At 55.3% G+C, this 14,946-nt stretch overlaps 1 protein-coding gene across 1 annotated transcript in view; it reads right to left on the minus strand.

Moving 5' to 3' along the window:
- The window catches only part of ANO1 (anoctamin 1), a 134,606-nt gene extending 123,493 nt beyond the window's left edge, over positions 1-11,113 (minus strand). The window contains exon 1 of the mRNA XM_031041251.2: positions 10,890-11,113. Within this exon, the coding sequence (XP_030897111.2) occupies positions 10,890-10,947 (58 nt within the window). The 5' untranslated portion in view covers positions 10,948-11,113. The remainder of the gene's footprint in view (positions 1-10,889) is intronic.
- Positions 11,114-14,946: the final 3,833 nt, after the last annotated feature.

Raw genomic sequence — 14,946 nt, forward strand, 5'->3', positions numbered from 1 at the left:
CCCTCCAGAAGATGCCCAACATCTGTTCCAATGGCCCTTGCCTTGGCCCCTCACCCTCGGGCAAGGATTGGCAGTAGGCAAAGCTCAACAGGGAGCTCGGGGCCGAATGGAGAAGCCATGTCGTAATTCCCCGGTGGGAGTCAGGCTCAGCAGGAATGCTTTCCCCCAGGACAGCTCAGGTGGCTTCAAGCAGGGCTGGGTTCTGGCTCCGTCCCCTCCTGGCTTCGTAAAAACATCTTATGGAAGTACCCGCCCCCCCGCGAACACACACAGGATATGTGAGCAGTTCCTTTAGTTTCCGCTGACTGAATACGCATGCGGCCAGGCCCCACCCTCTTCCTTACCCCAAAGGGAAACCATTCTCCGGATTCCTGTCTCCACAGATTCACGAGGCGCATTTTTGTCTGTTCTATAAACAGGATTGTATAGCACGTACCCTTTTGTGTCTGGCGTTTCTTGCTCATCACAGTCTTTGTGGTTCTTCCCCGACCCTGGGAGTGGCTGCAGGCAACACCCCCCACGGGGTGCAGAGCGCCACAGCGGCCAAGCACCATGTTTGTTGATCCATCCCGTGCTGGCAGGCATTGGGGGAGCATCCAGTTCGGGGTTAGTATGACAGTCGAATGCCCATTCTTGGCTTTGGATGAACAAGTGGGTGCATTCAGCTGAGGGGCTTTGCTGGGCCACCAAGTGCACGTCTGTTCAGCAATCGTCAATACCACCCTTCGATTTTCCAGAGGACCAGCTCACACTCCAGGAGCAGCACGGGAGAGTTTCCCATGCTTTGCTCTTGCCACGGCTTGATAATCTCTGCGTTTTGCAGTTTAGCCCCTTGGGTGGGTGTGTGCGAGTTTTGAACTGTGGTTTCACCTTGCATTTCCTGATAGCTAATGAATGAGTGCCTTATCATATGCTTACTGGGCTCCTTCTTTTAATATGCTCTTGGGTTGGGGCGCCTGGGTGGTTCAGTCGGTTAAGCATCTATCTTCAGCTCGGGTCATTACCTTAGGGTCCTGGGATCGAGCCCTGCATTGGGCTCCCTGCTCAGTGGGGAGTCTGCTTCTCTCTCTGCCCCTCCCCCATTTGTGTGCATGCTCTCTCTCTCTCTTAAATAAATAAAATCTTTTTAAAAAAATAAAATAAAATGCTTTGAATTAATGTAAAGCAGGCTTCTCTCTTGAGAACACACTGATGAGCTTCCCTCTACAAGCAGATGGCACATTGCATTTCGTTCCTCTAACAGGAGTCCAAACACACAATGAAACTTCTAAATAATTATAGGTAGATAGAGTACCTATGGGTTGATTGTTTCTCCACGGGCGTGCTTTGCGTGGCTACAACCCACTTTAATATCCCCACCCAAAGTGTCAGTTCCCAGAGTCACAGTTAACAGGTTTTCTGCGAAGGTCCCCCCCCTGGGGGTGGGGGTTCCCCATAAGTGCCTTCCTGGGACTTTATTTTGGCAGAAGCAAGTATCTGGTGACAGCTGACTCAGAACCTTTCCAGAAGGCAACAAGGCAGGCCACCCTGTACGGAGGGCATGTGGGGCTCGCTGCTTTATCCTCCACGAAACCCTTGGCCCTGTTATCAGACACTCCCTCGGCTGTGTCCGGCTGTCTCAGAGTAGACGCGGGATCGCGTGCACCCCTGTTTCCACTGTCACAGGAGGGCAGGGACTCCAGCCACCTGATGCTCAGTGAGGTCCGAGGATCCCTGGCCAGTTAGCCGCAGAAAGACATCAAATGTTTCCCAGCACCTCCTCTGTGCCCTGTGACAGGTGCTAAGGATTCAGGATGCACAGGAGATGCGATCCTTGCCCACCTGTTTAATCAGGGGATGAGGCGCAGACAGCAAACAATAAATAAAAGCCCCACGACAATTCTCAGACACTGTTGGGGGCAGACGGAAAGTGTGGGAACCCTTTGGCCAACGGCTTGGCGGTTTCCTAAACAAACACACTTCTATCCTATGACCCAGGATTCCAGATGTCCACAAAAAGCTTTGTTTCTTGCAGCTTCCTTCACGACGGCCCCAAACTGGAAACAACCAATCTTTCCAGGAGGATGGATACACCGACCGTGGTCCAGCCACACAATGGGATAAATGCAGCCACACCCCCCCCCTATTTCCATAGGCACCAAATATTGTGTGGAGCACCAGAAGCTGGACTCAGGAAGAGTTCACACCTTATGTTTCCATGATAAGATGTTTAGAATTATTCCATGGTGACGGGGCGGAGGGTGGAGGGGAACGGGCACACGGCCACTTTCTGGGGGCGATAGGGATATCCCATATCTTCACACAGTAGAGGTTACACAGCTGTACGAATCTGTGTTAAAACTAATGGAAGTGTGGACTTGAACCTGGGCATCTTACTGTTATATGCCAATTACACCTCAATTCAAAACATGGAAGTAGGAAGTACGACAGAGCTGCAAAGGACAGGGACCAACGTGGGCAGTGTGGGGAGTGGGCATTCCCAGTGGGTGGGGTGGATTAGGATGGTCTCTCTGTTGGAAGACATTTAAGGCAAGACGATGAGAAGCAGGCAGAGGGAGAGTGCTCCAGGGCAGGGCACTGCTTGTGCAAAGGCCCTGTGGCTGTGGTCTGGGGGTGGCTGGGGAGAGCCCCTCCTGAGCCACTGGTCAGTTTTCATTTCACGGCCCTGTGGTCTGTGTGACCAGCCGGTCTGGCTTCTCTGCCTGCCGGGCCCTGGGCTGACTCCTGGCTCCTCCCTGGCTCCATTGTTGGCTTCCTTTATTTTGTTCTTTCATCCTGGTGTTAATTTATGCTATTTTCTTATATTTTATCCATATATAAACTGTAATCTCATCTTTGGGGGGATGGGAGGAAAAGCATGGTATTTTTTAACAATAAAAAGTGAATTCAGTACGACAAGCGAGCCAACCCCAAAGCGTGCTTTGGAGACATTCCACGTTCTCCACGTGGGCACAGCAGTCTTGCAGGTTCAACCACACCACCGGCCCCTCCCTCCAAGAAAGGACCGGTGATAAGAGCAAACACTTAAACCCTGCATCTGGTTCCGCCCACCCCAGGGAACAGAGTCCCCGGGGGGCCCTATGTGAAGGGCTCATACCCATGTTCCTGGTTCAGTTCTCATGCCTCATCTCCTGCCTGCCAGCCTGCGGGCATCATCTACTCCCCGGGACCTCAGGCTTCCGGGAGCTGAGAGTGTTTTCCGCACTGGCTACCCTCTAAACCCCAGCGGAGAACTTCATCGTACACTCTGCTGGGGAGACGGGTCTCTTGCAAAGTGGCAGGAAACACAGGTGGTGCTAGACCAGTCTTAAAGGCTGGTCTCCCATGGGGCCTTCGGCAGGGACTTTCAAGGCTCATCACCCTTAGATGCTAACATCCTCCTTATATTCGGGAGGAAGGGAGAGAGGACTTGGAGTAAAAGCACACATGAGCTCTGGGCCGTCCTCTGCTACAACCTGCTGTGTGACCTTAGGAATATCACTCAACCTCTCTGAGCCACAGTTTCCTTCTGTTACCAGGAAAGTGAAGGTGTTGGCCCTGGCTTTCTCGTTCAGGGGTCTCTGGAGGGGACCTGGGACACTTATTAGCTCTTTGAGGGCAGAAAAGCACCTGTTCCAATGCCTACTTATTAAAATCAATGACATAATTACTTAACGATTTCCCCTTTGATGCGGAGGTTGGGGAGTCTTGGTGTGTAAATGAGGTGGTCAGTTGAGGTCAAGACTCAATTTATTGCTCCACTTCTTACCACTCCTGGAGGTTTGGCCAAGCGAGAGCTTAAATTGTTTGTATTCTTAGTCATAGATTGTTGAATTTACAGCCACAGCGAACTGTGGGTGGTGTTGGCAGGGCCAGGAACGCTGGTGTTGGAGCACCTCCGGCCCGCGGAGGACCATAATTCAGGAAATCCGGCCAGGATGGGTTCGTAAGCTGGGTGCTGATCTAAAACCCCCCCAGGCCCGTTAAGAAGTCTCCAGCGCTCCAGACACCAATGTTAAAGGAGAAGCCAGGAACTGTTCCTCGGAGAAGCCTGACAAGCCCTATCTCGGCCAGGCCAGCAAGGTCAACATCACGGACACAGGAGGGCACACAGACAGCACGTGCCCCGAAGCCATGGCACGCACTGCTCCTTGTGGCCTTCCTCCCAAACACACATCCCCAGTCTGAGCCTGGGGAAGAAAAAAAATCCCAGTTAAGGGACATTCCACAAAAGAACTGCATAGTCCTCTGCAAAGCAGAGCACCGAGTCAGAGACGGTGCTCCAGCCCCGGAGACTGCGCGTGCCAAGACTGCAGGGAGCAGGGACGTGGGGCCGAGGCACCACGGGAAGGCCAGTGAAGCTGTGGGTCAAGAGCTGGGGCTGAGCAGGGACTCTGGAGGCAGGTGGGCTCTACCGGCGGGGCCGGGGCTGGGCAAGGGCGGGGGAGGCCCCCCAGTGGGACGGGATGGCCCCGGCCGGGCAGCGTGGAGATAACAATGCGATGGGGGAGGGTGGCCCGGACTCGGAGAGCAGTGGGCAGGTCTGAGATGTGCGTAGGAACTGGCATGGACAGGCCCAGGGAAAGGGCCGATGTGGGGACAAGACAGCAGGCCCAGCTTTGTGACCTCCGCAGGTGTAACTGGTGGCGAAGCGATCTGAGCCCCGATGGAGGGCAGAGCTGGGGCCTCGGGGCCAACACCACGCTCGGGCCGAGTCTGCAGCAGGCAGAGCACAGCCCGGGGCCCCTCCCCAGCGCCCCGCTCGGCTCCAGCTCCGCTGCTCACTGTCCAGGAAACACAATGCAATAAAAATTATGCCCAATCACGCCTCCTCTCCAACAGCTCATGTCAAAAGCTCCAATTCCACCGCAAATGGGGTGTTCAGACGTTTTCACTGAAGTGCTGTGTAAAAGCATTAAAAGTCCTTAGACACCAGAGGCCGTACGTGGGCAGAAATAATTCCGGTCGAGTGTAAAAGGGAAAGGATTAAATCTTGAGTGTCGAGAGTAATGTTTGCACACCACGCCCAGAGGCGAACAAGGGTGCAACTGGAGACAGGGGCTTTCTCTGCTGACCCGTGGGAATGGAGGACATAAGTCCGGGGCCTGGGGAGCTGGGCTCTGTGTGAGAATCCAGAGTCCAGCTGAATGGCCTTGACAGGCCCACGGGGAGCGAGGTGTCCCCCTGGGCTGGAACAAGAAGGCAAGCTGAATCACCAGGCAAAGCTTCAGCAGCACATGCAGGCCCCTCCAAGGGCTAAATGCATGAAACTAGTAATTTGTCTACCTAATAGCCACGTGACCCTTGTCAAATGGATTTCTCAGGGTTGGAAGGCTTTTATTAATACTTCCTCACGCAGCATGACAACTCCAACAATGCTCCCGGTGCTCAAGGCTGAGGGTCGGGACGGCTGCAGAGCGGTGCAGGGCAGGGGCTGGAGAGATGAAGACCTCTCGAGCCGTACCTGGTTCCCTGCTGGGACTCCTGCACAGCAGGAGGAAGGCCACAGAGGAAGGCCTTCTCGGTGAGCTGGGGAGGCAGCAGCTGAGTTGGGCAGGACCCAGTTCTAGTCTTCAACTGGCTGCCCCTAACTCTGTCTGAGTCTCCAGGTTTCCCCTGCTCAGCTGCATGTGGTTATCCACCCGACTGATTGGGCACTCTTGGCCATGTGAGTGTGGGCACATTACTTGTGCTCTCTGTGCCTCAGTTCCCTCCTCTTTCAAAAGGGACTCATACTACTCCCTACTTAATGAGTACGTAAAGAGGTGACTTGCGATAGTGCCCGGGAGAGGACATGCCAGCAAAAACTGTTAGCCACCATCCATCTATCCATCCACCCACCCATTCACCTACCCATCCATCCATCCATCCATCCACCCATCCATCCATCCATCCATCCATCCACCCACCCACCTATCCATCCATCCATCCACCCACCTATCCATCCATCTACCTATCTATTCATCCATCCATCCACCCACTTATCCATCCATCTCTCCATCCATCCACCCATCCATCCAACCATCCATCTACCCATCCATCCATCCATCCATCTACCTATCCATCTATCCATCTACCTATCTACCTATCCATCCATCCATCCATCTATCCACCCATCTATCCATCCACCCATCCATCCATCCATCCACCCACCCACCCATCCATTCATCCACCCATCCATCCACCCACCAATCCATCCATTGAGTTTGATCTGTTGCTGATGTGCTCTAAGGGAAGTGAGAGCTGAACCCCTCCTCCCCCCCCCGCCCCCCACCGCCAGGCAGCAGCTCAGGGGTGATGGGGTGGAGCTGCCAGTGTGGACCATCCTCTGCACACACAGCTTACTTAGACAAAATCAGGAAGCTTCCACAATGTAAACCTACATGGGCTGTAAACTCTGTGCAAGCAAGTACTGGCTATCCTGTTATCCAGCCCCTGGCACTGTAACTGGCCCAAAGAAGGAGGATTATCTATGTCTGTTCAAATCAAAGGGAATTGTGCATCAAATTGCAATGGTACAAGATAGTTTCCTCTATTAGTCATATCACAGCAGAGAAGAAAAACTCTTTGTATGTACAAGTGCATCAGAGGACATTATGGAGAAAGTAAAGACAGTCTACAAGATGGGAGAAAATATTTGCAAATCATATAACTGTAAGTGTTTAACATCCAGAATATACAGAGTTCCTACAGTTCAACAACAACAAAAAACAAACAACCCATAAAAAAACAGGCAAGGGAACTGAATAGATAAACAAAGAACACATACAAATAAATAGCCAATGAAAAGATGCACACATCATTAGTCATGAGGCCAATGCAAATCAAAACGACAATGAGACACCATTTCACACCTATGAGGATGGCTGCAATTAATAAAAAAAGCAAAATAACAAGTGTTGGCGAGGATGTGGAGAAACTGGAACTCCCTTGTGCATTGCTGGTGGGAGTATAAAATGGTATAGCCCCTGAGGAAAACAGGGGTTCCTCAAAAAAGCTAAAGACATGATCCAGCTATTTCACTCCTAGGTGTATGGCCAACAGGACTGAAAACGGGGACACAAACAGGGACTTGTATGCAAATTTTCACTGCAGCGCCATTCACAACAGCCAAAAGGTGCAAATAATTCAAGTGTCCATGACAGACTAACGGATACACAAACTGTGGTGCTTCCATACAGTTGAATATTATGGATCTGACACCTGCTAGGATATGGATCGACCTTGAAATACATGCGAAGTATAATATGCCAGACACCGGAGGACACATACGGCCTGATTCCACTCAGGAAGTATCTAGAAGAGTCAAATTCATAGAGGCCGGAAGGAGACTAGAGGTGACGGAGGAGCTGGGTCAGGGGAAATGGGACCTACTGCTGAACGGGTACTCAGTTTCTGTTTGGGACGATAAAGGCAAGTTTTAGAAATGGTGGCGATGCTTGCACAACAATGTGAATGCAGTGGATGCCGCAGAAGTGTATACTTACGATGATTGAACTGTTATGGATATTTAACATCAATTTAAAAGAACAAAAACAAAAACCAAACGCAATTCCCTTACCTACTCCCCCACTACTCCGGGGGAAAAAAAAAAAAAAAGCTCCTGTTTTTCCTGCTCCAAAAATCATGCAGCTGCCCTTCAGGCTTCTCTTACCTGCAGCCCCACATCCGATGTGTGGGCAATTCCTGCCAGCTCTGTGTGCAACATACACCTCTCTCCCAACCCACGTCTCCAGCACCTGGTACCTGGGTTACTGCGAGAGCCTCGGAACCAGCTTCTGCCCTTCCCCCCTTGGGCCTGTTCTCTATGGAGGAGCCAGAGGGATCCGCCCACACCTAAGTCATCCCCAGTCCTCCCTGCTGTCTGCTCCAGACCCCTCGAGGTTAATGTGGCCAGAAGCCCATCATAGTCTGGATTTTCCCTCCTGCTCCCTCCCTCCAGGGACCCTGGCAGCTCGAGGGACTTTGCACCTGCTGTTCCCACTGCCAGAATGCTTTTCCTCCACCTCCTTAAGGTAGGTGTTCCCATGGGCTTGCCTGGCCACCCTGTTTATCCCACCCCCACCCCACCCCCCCGCTGCCCCCTCATTTGGCTCTTTCCTGTTCTCCTTGTCTTCATGGGTCATATTGCCAGCCAACGCATTGGATATTTAATTGTCCTCCATGGTCAAGAAAGCTTCACAAGGGCCATGCCTTTGTCTGCTGTCCCCCAAGCCCCGAGGACGCAGTGCCAGTCACCCAGGAGACGCTCTGCAACTGTTTGTTGAGCAGGCGAGCGCAAGCTGCCGGAGACAACTTGCCCTTCCCTTCCGAGTGGAGAATCGGCGGCGCTCAGCCAGGCTGCCTGGGATTCACACCCTGCCTCTGGCACTTAGCAGCTGTTTGACCTTCAACAGTGTCTCTCCGTGCCTCAGTTTCCTTATCCGTAAGCCGGTCCAGCACACAGAGAGTGACGCAACGAAGGTGCAGTAACAGGATTTCCACGTGCCCCGCGCACAGCGGACTGCTCAGTGGACTTAGCTATCTGCCCTGCCCCCCACTTCCCTTCCTCCTCTTCCCTCTTCCCTCCCCCTTTCCTCCCTCTGTGCCCAGCGTGCCATCTGTGTAGTCACGGGACATCCCAGCAGGGTTTTGAGGTATGCCCAGGAGTGAGCTGGGCAGACACGATCCAGTGGAGGGCTGCCTACCTCCACCTCACCCTAACTCCACCTGCCCTTGTGGGAGATGCAGACCAGGGGCTGATGAATAAGTAATGAGGGAGCTGCTAAAGGAGGCAGAGTGGGAAGTGGCATCTGTAACAGTCGATTGCTCCAGGGAAGCGAGAATGAGCTGGTCCCAGGATAAGTCACGGAACGCCAGGTACGACTCCACACCTGGGCCCTATGGACTGGAGCTTGTAGTAAGGATGAGACGGTGAGCGGGAGGGTGACAATGAGCCAGTACTCGTGCCGAGTGGAGACACCAGGCAGAAAGGCTGCAGGCTCAAGTCAGCCTCACAACAACCCTCTGCATGTACAGATCAGGCCCAGAGTGGTTAAGTACGTTGGCCCAAGTCACACAGCTGCAGGCAGCAGAGCTGGGGCTCAGGGCTGGGCACTAGGGCTGCACTGCACTCACTGCAAGAGATTCCGGGTCAAAGTGGGGTTCACCTGCAAGTGCCCACGGCAGCCTCTGGGTCTTCATTACACCCAAAGAGCTAAAGAGTGGTGAACTGCTAGGAGGTTTTGTCACAGAGTTCCTCGCATGCCTGCTTCGCTGGGACAAGGCACCCAGGGGCCAATCCAGGAACAGAGGTTGGGGCACCAGTTCTAAGGTCTTACACCTGTGAGCCCTGAAGCCCAGAGCAGAGGAAGCAGGGAGATCCTCCCTCCACATCCAGCCCCGAGGCAGGTGAGGCATCTGCAGAGTCAATGTGTCCATGGCTCAGAGCTGATCCATCAGGGTTCCCCCAAGCCCCACAGCTGAGATACGGCCCATTGCCCCACTTCAAGACTATAAAGACCAAAGTGCAGACCCTCGGCTAGTACCCTCCTGTGGGTGATTCTGCTTGCGATGGGGTAAGGGACAGCCACAGCCTCACAGGAGCAGGCTCTAGGCTTGGAACCACCATGTACGGATTCTATGGTCTCAGTTTCTTTGTCTGTACAATGAGGATGATTCTGCTCCCGCCTTACAGAGTTGGATGGAGGACTAAAGGTGTGCAGCGCTGAATTCTGTGCCCAGGTAGAGGTAAGAGCTCGGTTAGATGTCCACAAATGCTGAGTTCAGGGCTCACGTAACCAGCTGCTTACAGAACGGGTCAAGTCCACACGCGAGCTCGAGGAGGGCGCTGGAAAAGGCAGGCCAGCCTGGCCAGGCACCCCCTTCCCCCTCCTGCACCCCGCTCTGGCTGGCAGGGCCCCTCTCTCTTCCTCCTGAGCCCTTAATTTGATGAGTATACAGTGTCACTTCTAGAAAGAAGCCAAATTGGGCTGTTTCAAGAGCAGACGTCACGATAAGTTTCTCCATGGGAATCCAAAAAGAAAAAAAGGGGGTGGGGGAGGAGAGGCAGGGAGAAGGAGTAAGAAGCTTCCCATGCTATAGTTAGCAGCTCCCAGTTCCGAGGTGGCATTCTGATTGTAGGGCACACAATCCTACCCAGGGCGCTCCGGGAGGGTGGAGCTCAGCTGTGTAATTAAATAAAACTGAGCGCCGGCTGTGGCCCCTGCCACTGTCCCGCTCGCTCTCCGCTCGCTCTGGGGTTTATTTAATAACCTCTGAACTGGGAGGGAAAATCATCCAGGAAACACGGCCTGGGTCATTTATTTTAAAATTATTGGTATAAAAATATCCAGGGTCGTGATTTATGTGCAGGGAGGGGCCAAGGAAGTCAGGGACTCCCCCTCCCAACTCCAGTCAAACCTCATTTGTCTCCCCCTCCCCCTGCCCCCGGCAGTCCCTCCGCAGTTTCCATGATGACTTCAAGTCATAGGAGTTACTTTATATCGCAAATAAATCTCCAGAATAGCACGGAAATATTATGTGTATTAATAGCGCCTGTAAAAACATCCGAAAAGCTTCCATCCGCCGTGGCCGTGGAGGCCGCACGGCTGGGAGATGCTCTCCCGGGACCGGGGACGCGCGGCCGGCCTGGCAGATGCCTGCTCCCAGCCCAGCCCGGCCTGGCCCCCGGTGGTCTGTCTGCCGTCTGTTTGTCTGTGGCTGACCCCAGTGACCCGCCGCCGACCGAGCCCCCCTCCTCCGCCCCTCACCAGGAAGCAGCACGGGGGCCGGTCCCCGCCACCGGACACCGGGGTCCCCGGCTCCTGCCCCTCGTGCACCCCTCGGTCCCGGGGAAGCGGCCGTCCCCGACGCCAATGCCGCCGCGCTCAGGGTCCCTCAGCCCCCCCGCGCAGTCCCCGGATACTCACGGGCTGCGGGGGCTTCCGTGGGGGACAGCCCCTCGAGGTCGATGTCGCCCTCCAGCATGGCGCGGCTCGCTGCCCGGTTCCGCTGCGCCCCGGACGCGCCGCGTCCAGGAGAGGGGGCTAAGAAGTCACCCCCTGAGGTCTTCGGCGGCTCCGAGGGCCAGGGGTCGAGCCCAGCTGGGGAGGGGACCGTCCCCCTCCTCCTCCTCCCGGACGCCGGACGCGAAGCCGCGCGCGCCGGAGCCCAACTTGGCCGCCCTCGCGCACCGCCGCCGCGCCGCTCCTCCCCCTGGGCTTTTTGGGCTGGGGGTCCCGGTCGGCCTCCCCGCCCCCGGGGCTACCTGCGGACGCCGCCCTCGCCCCGCCCCGCGCGCAGCGCGACGCCCCGGCCGCCACCCGGACACCGCGCGCGGGCGCGGGACGCTGGAGAAGAAGAGCGGCGCTCGGCCCGCGGGCCCGGCCCGCCCCCGGCCTCCTGCTCCACCGGGCGCGTCTCCACCCGCCCCGGACCGTCTTATCAGTCGGGGCGGCCAGTGGGGCCCCAGGGGGCCGTGCGCGGCGCCCCCGGCGAGGGCCCCAGGGAAGGGGTGCTGGGGGGGGGAGGGGCAGAGACCCAGCCCCGAGAGAAAGAGGGCACTGCACGGGCAGATGCGTGAGTGGCCCGGGTTCAGCGTCAGTGGAGAGTACTCGGCCTCCTCCCCCAGGCGGCGGGACCCTAATTCATCACTCTAGCCATTTGTCCCGAGAGGAGGAGGGAAGCCCAGGGATGGGAAGGAGATATGGAGGTTGCACGGTAAGTGCCTGCCTGAACTTGAACCCCAGCCTATGTAGAACTTAGGCATCTTGGTAAAGTGCAAACTGTCTCCAATAGGAGGGACAGTTGTTTGAGGACTCTAGTTAAGCAAGGCAAAGAGAACTTGGCCAGGGCAGAGGTGGGGGGCGGGGGGCTCTGACCCACATCCCCAGGCCCGCTCAGGGCTGGGGGGTGGGGCAGGTGCCACTCTCCAGCCCTGCTTGTTTTTAGAAAGCAAGGTCTGCACAATTCAGCATCCTCCCAGACAGCCCAGATGCAGGCACCACGGAGACCTGGGAGAGTCACAATGCAAGGCGCCTTCTGTGGCTACAAACCCCACATCCCTGACACCTCCGGATAAACACAATCAACTCTGACGCAGAGCTGCCCTAGACAAAGGGCGAAAGCTGCTCCCTGACCACAGCATGGGTGGTGGCGGGACAGGGGCAGCCTGGCCTTTTGAAAGGTCCGTCTCACACTTCGTGCACCCCGAGGAGGAGCCTGCCCATGCCAGGGACCCCGCACCACCTGCCGGGTAACACCCCCCAAGCCACCGGCTGTGGCCGGCCCCAGGTGGAGACAGACCCAGCCACCCCCCGGGGCCAGACTTTGTTCACAAGAAAGGAATCCATGCATCCTTGAGGTTGACGGGGCCGCCCTGAGCCCCGCGGGCTGCCGGCGTTGGTACCCTTGTGTGCTGCTTTGGGCACAAACACTCACTAGAAGTAGCAGCAAAACCACAAAGAAACGTCTCCCGCCAAATGTTCTTCCCTGCCCCCGACCCAGAGTGCTATGCACAGAGAGGAGACTCAAGCCTTCCTCCTCCCAGCCAGGGAGGCAGAAAGGTCACCTGCTGTCATCTTTAGTATTTATCTTGTTTTCAGTCTGGACAAAGGATCTGGGAGACAAGCACCCGGTGGGATTTCTTATTCTCGGTGGATGAAGGCTCCCCCCGTGAAGAGTCTGCAGAAAGCCCCAAGAGGCGCAGGCTGGGTACCCCAGCAGCCTGTCCCTCGGGGGCAGAGGAAGCTGGATGGGAATCAGGTGCAGTGTGGGACTGTTGTTGGGGTCACATGAATTTCACAGAGCTTTTACATCTGACCCAAACCACTGTTGTGCAGGAGTGGAGATAAAAACTCATTTTTCTTGGAAGAGTCTGATAGCCAATGTGATACATAGCAATAGCTCGGTTGTATAAATACACAGAGAAAATGTTAGAGTTCTAACCCCTGGAACCATGAACTATAAACCAAAAAAACTCAAGGGAAAAAAAATGTAAATAGGTACCGGGGCTATTTTTAACCATCATTGTTTACCTTTTGGGGGGCAGGGATGGGCTATTGTATATTTAGCCAGCCTTAAAATGCACATTATTTAAGGTATTATTATTAGCAGAAATATGTTAAACAGCCATTAATAGATGTTGATTCATTCCAATTGAGGCTATTTTTCTTCTTTTCATCCCCTTGGCTCCAGTTAAGTTGTGGTCTGATGTGAAACTCTTTGGCCGAGTCCAGCATATGCAGAAAAGCCAGCCGTAGATCCAGACTGTTTAAAACGATGTTTGATCCAATCCAGTTTTAAAAAGATATTTTAGTAAATACCTGAACCAGCTCATTTTTACAAAGATCGGCTTCAGCTGCTATTTTGGTAAACATTGCTGCGCCAGAAGGATGGCAGGGCTGGGGAGAGGGGGGCTCCCGCGTGGTCTGAGCAGGCAGAGGGTGCCCTGGGGGAAGGGGCACCGAGGGCCCCAGCCCGTTTTGTGGGACCCCCACGCGGCAGTCAGGAGCACCCTGCCCACGTCAGGAAGATGTTTACATCAAAAGCAGAGCCGGGCAAGTGGACCAGCGTGGGGAGGCCTCTGTCACAGCCATCAGGATACAGTGGTAATCACGCCACGCCACCCTTGTAATTATGGGACATGGTGTCCCTTTTCGGCGGTGAGGGAGGGAGAGGAGGTAGCTTCCGGGGAGGCTGGGGCCAGCGCTCTTGCCCTGGGGTTGGCCCAGGTTTAAAATAGGCTTTGCAGGGTGAGGCCTCGCCCACTGGGACAGGCTCACTCTCCCCGATGCCTGGGCCTTATCACACAGGGGGGCCTACTAGGGACTCTGGGGGCCTCCTTCGAGACACTGAGCAAGCACGTCGTGACTCACGGCAACAGCACTCGGGGTCTCCACAGCTCCCAAACGCTGCTCAGGAGTGGTTTAGAGGCCAATGGTTCAGAGGCCAGAGCTCACTTGACCAGCTGAGTGTCACCGTGCCTAAAGCCACCCCATCTGCAGACCTCAGCGTATCCCCCCGCAGTTCCCCAGGAGGACACTCGGATAAGCCAGGAGATGCCCAAAGGTCACATACACTCTGCCCCCACCGTATTCATCCGCTGATCACAGTCATGGGTCGTTCAAATAGTGACTTCTTGTAATCTCAGGAAGTCTGTTTTCAATTCAACCAGGTTCTTGGAGCACCTGCTGTGGGCAGGGCCCCGACTCAGGGTTGGCAGAGGATGGGTGCAAGATGAGCAAGAGGAGGCCCCAGTCCCCCAGAGCCGGCCAGACAAGCCTGGGGCCTCGCAGCGAATCACAAAGGGGCTGGGACCCAGCCTCGGACAGTTGCTTCTTGGCACCTCGGTCTGTGCATCTGTAGGAAGGACCTTGGTAGAGGCTGCTTCTTCGAGATGTTTTGCAAAGCTTGAAAGAGGATCCAACTTCCAGCCCAGAACTGGCGAGCCGTAAGGGCTGGTTTGGAGGGGTGTTGGCTGTTTGCATCACGCTCAGGTCATGAAGGCCGGGGCCACGTGGTGGGAGTCACTCCCAACAGAGCTCGGGCCTGGCAGTGGCCCCTGACCTGCGGGCCAGCACAGGGGGAGGGTGGCTTCCTCTGGACAGAGGGGGGCTTTAGGGCAGAGGGAGCTGGGGGAGCGGGTGGAAACAGGCCGGCGTGGCAGGTGTTGGGTGTCCAGTGAGTGACGAGTCAGAAGGTGTGGCCAGATCAGACCGGGGCTCTGGGCTGTTGCCTTCAGCAGGACAGGGTGAGTCTTTTGATAAAAAGAAAAAACACAACTGTATGGAGGTGGAATTCATGTAACATGAAATTAACCATTTTAAAGTGAACAGTTCCGGGGCGCCTGGGTGGCTCAGTTGGTTGAGCGACTGCCTTCGGCTCAGGTCATGATCCTGGAGTCCCGGGATCGAGTCCCGCATCGGGCTCCCTGCTCAGCGGGGAGCCTGCTTCTCGCTCTGACCCTCCTCCCTCTCATGCTCTATC

The sequence above is a fragment of the Leptonychotes weddellii genome, chromosome 11, assembly GCF_054177405.1.
Source record: "Leptonychotes weddellii isolate Sample4059 chromosome 11, ASM5417740v2, whole genome shotgun sequence".
Lineage (NCBI taxonomy): Eukaryota > Metazoa > Chordata > Mammalia > Carnivora > Phocidae > Leptonychotes > Leptonychotes weddellii.